The sequence below is a fragment of the Penaeus monodon genome, chromosome 20, assembly GCF_015228065.2.
Source record: "Penaeus monodon isolate SGIC_2016 chromosome 20, NSTDA_Pmon_1, whole genome shotgun sequence".
Lineage (NCBI taxonomy): Eukaryota > Metazoa > Arthropoda > Malacostraca > Decapoda > Penaeidae > Penaeus > Penaeus monodon.
In genome coordinates, this window is record NC_051405.1 from 46,173,824 (window position 1) to 46,174,138 (window position 315).

The following is a 315-nucleotide window of genomic DNA, read 5'->3' on the forward strand; positions in this document are numbered from 1 at the left end:
AATAAAGACAGCAAGATGATTGAACACATTCTACAAGAAAGCATGTTTATGTAAACAGGCTTTAAAGAGAAAAGCTTCTCATCCAAAAAGTGTTAGACCATCTGGACAAATATAAAAAGGTATGGAAGGTTTATTGTGTTGGGAATATGGAGAACAGGTAGAATGAATCTACTTACCTTCTTATCCTTAAGGGAGAGTTTAGAAATATTAGGCACTGCAGTTTCAGATACCAAGATGGCCTGAGCATGGGCAGTGAATTTCTTACTGTCCACCAATGCTGACAACTTATCCAAATTCTTCTGTACAGAAACCTGC

At 37.1% G+C, this 315-nt stretch overlaps 1 protein-coding gene across 1 annotated transcript in view; it reads right to left on the reverse strand.

The window, feature by feature from the left end:
- The window catches only part of LOC119585879 (signal recognition particle subunit SRP68-like), a gene marked incomplete in the record, with an annotated part of 16,756 nt that overhangs the window by 1,143 nt on the left and 15,298 nt on the right, over positions 1–315 (reverse strand). The window contains 1 exon segment of the mRNA XM_037934610.1: positions 177–311. Coding sequence (XP_037790538.1) covers positions 177–311 — 135 coding nt within the window.